Genomic DNA, 2,398 nt, shown 5'->3' on the forward strand with positions numbered 1-2,398 from the left:
ATGAAAGGGTCGCGGCATTAGGAAGGTTGAGAACCACTGCTGTAGGATCCCACGCTGAAATCCAGAACGGTAACCTCTGGCTGAGGACAAAAGGATCCAGCCTCTAGGGGTGAGGAGGATGGCGAGCGCGCCCTCAGACACTGGGACGGGGCCCTCGGCCCCAGCTGCAGTGGGAGGGTCTCAGGGAGCCAGGTCCCAGGGCGTCTAGTTCCCTAGCCTCATACATTGTCACGCTTGGTGATGACACTTGGGGAAGACCCGGCTCCAGGAACCACTACCCCAAACGTGTGGGGCAAGGAAGGCCAGGAGCAGGAACTAGGAGGCGTGATGCTATCTGTCCTCCCATCCGCTCCATTCCTTCTCCTGCTACCAACTTTCTCTGAGGTTCATCATCCCACATATCACCTCCCCAGGTGCGTTCCTCTCTCTGCCTGTTGGGTGACCCCAGGAACTGAGACAGGGTGGGGTGGGGGAGGCCTGATGGCAGGTGGGACCACCTGGGAGGACCTGGGCCATGAGCTGCTTTCATCAAGGAGGCGGCATTCACGACATGAAGCCTGAGGGAAGTGGTAGGAACTTAAAGGCTCTTTATTGATTTGTTTGTTAACCAGGTGCCCAGAAGGCTGCTTGCTCACCTGAGTCAAGTGCAAGGACGCAAAGGCTGCTCAACGTCCCGCTGGGGGTTGAGCTCATCAGCCAGGACCATTAGGTCCGTCACCATGGTGTCCAGCAGCCCGTAGACCTGGAAGAACCGGACACACGTCACTGGCTACGGCTTGCTCTGTGGAAAACACCTCCACGAGGCAGCACCCACTGTGCTACGAGGGTGGGCGTGCTCACTCCACACTGAGAACAGCTCGAGAGGGGACAAGACCCGTGTCGTGAGAATTTCTGTAGAACTTTGGTTTTTGCAAGGAGTTGCATTTTTCAAACCAGTCTGGGCCCTGGGACGAATGGGGACACTGGGGCCCGGGATGGTGAAAGGGGCAATTCTGGGGTCCGGGGAGCAGTGCCCATTTACTCCCTTGGGGTGGCCCAATCCTACTCTGGCCTCACAGGCGCCAACTTTCCTTCCTGTAAGATCACAGACCCACATACTGAAACGTTTCCAAAACTGCTCCCTACGTGGGGCTGGACCACACACGCCTCAGCAAGTCGATTCTGAATTTCAGAAAGCTGAGAAAGGCCACCGTGCGGGGCCTCAGAGACCTACGATAACTTGCCTCCATCAGCCTTCAGACATCTCAGGGATGTCACCAGCAGCATAGGGGGCTTCTGATCAAATGAGATCCAGGGTGTCCCCACAGTGCAGACATAATCCCAGCCACCCAGCTGTCCACGCCAGAGGAGGACAAAGCCTTGCCGTGAGACGGACAGACTGAATGTCGCTTTATAGACCGCCCCCCTCCCCACCCCCGAAACTAACAGCAACTGTAACTGCAAACCCAACGCAACACATGATGAGTTTCTCAGGGCCGACTGCTGAAGAGGGCATTGCCATGGAGTCTCTCTGGGGTTTCAAAACCCTTATGCTTGCTAGAAATCCACTCAGCGTGGTGTTTCCCCCAAGGAACAGGTGGCCAAGATGCTCTCTGACACACGGAGTCTGTTTCCCCAAAGTCAGACCATGTCACTCTTCTATTCAAATCCCTGCATGGTTTCTCGTTTCACTCAGAAAAACCCTGAGTCCTCACATAGCCTACAAAGCCCCACATGACCTTCCCCCTCTTGGTGGCCCCTCTGCCCCCTATCCTCCTGGCTCCTCCCTCCCCTGGCATTAGTTGCTTCCTCTCCCTAGGGCACTGCTCCACAGGGGTCCACAGGGCCTCCCCCACCTTCCTTCAAGTCTGTTTGATGTCACCTTTTCGATGAGCCCCCCCCGCCCCCCCGCTGTTCCCCCTGGGCCTTTTGTTGTCCCCCTGGCTCTGGTCTGTTTCTCTCTTCCTCAGTGCTCATCGCCATTCACAGAGTCTGTCTCACACAATAGGCTGCCCCTCACAAGGGCAGCGCCGCTTCCACTGTGGATGCAGTAGGCGCTTATCATTTGCAGAAGGAACGGGTGTGAGGGAGAGGAAGGCGGAGCCCTGGGCTGTGCCCTCACCTCCATGTACATCCTCTGGGAGTATTTCTCCAGGACCAGGGGATCGATGGGCTCCTGAGACGAGACGATGATGTCGGGGGCAGGGTCCTCCACGTTGAGCCTGTCCCGACTGGAAGATTTCGCAGGTTTCTTGTCGTCCTTTGCCTTCAGCTTCTTGCTGTTCAACCGGTCCTGCTTGGAGAGAGGAGACAGAGGAGACACGTGTCGCCTTCGTGAGCCCCGGAGGGAGGTCCCGGGGCCTGCTCCAGAACAGCCACTGCGAGAGGCCCGTGTTGCCCCGGGCCAGACCGTGTCTGG

The 2,398-nt window shown here is 57.5% G+C and overlaps 1 protein-coding gene across 2 annotated transcripts in view; it reads right to left on the minus strand.

Annotated features, from left to right (window-relative positions):
• Nucleotides 1-567: 567 nt before the first annotated feature.
• MYCBPAP (MYCBP associated protein) overlaps nucleotides 568-2,398 on the minus strand; it is a 28,994-nt gene continuing 27,163 nt past the window's right edge. The window contains exons 18-19 of one of the 2 annotated variants that reach the window (XM_015570845.1): nucleotides 2,102-2,282; nucleotides 568-742 (exon numbers count right to left, since the gene is read on the minus strand). In XM_015570845.1, the coding sequence (XP_015426331.1) occupies nucleotides 641-742; nucleotides 2,102-2,282 (283 nt within the window). In that variant the 3' untranslated portion in view covers nucleotides 568-640. Of the gene's footprint in view, nucleotides 743-2,101; nucleotides 2,283-2,398 lie in introns of those variants that run through there. The other variant, XM_015570844.1, reaches the window with a different exon arrangement.

This window comes from Myotis davidii, unplaced genomic scaffold, assembly GCF_000327345.1.
Source record: "Myotis davidii unplaced genomic scaffold, ASM32734v1 scaffold327, whole genome shotgun sequence".
In the NCBI taxonomy this organism is placed as follows: domain Eukaryota; kingdom Metazoa; phylum Chordata; class Mammalia; order Chiroptera; family Vespertilionidae; genus Myotis; species Myotis davidii.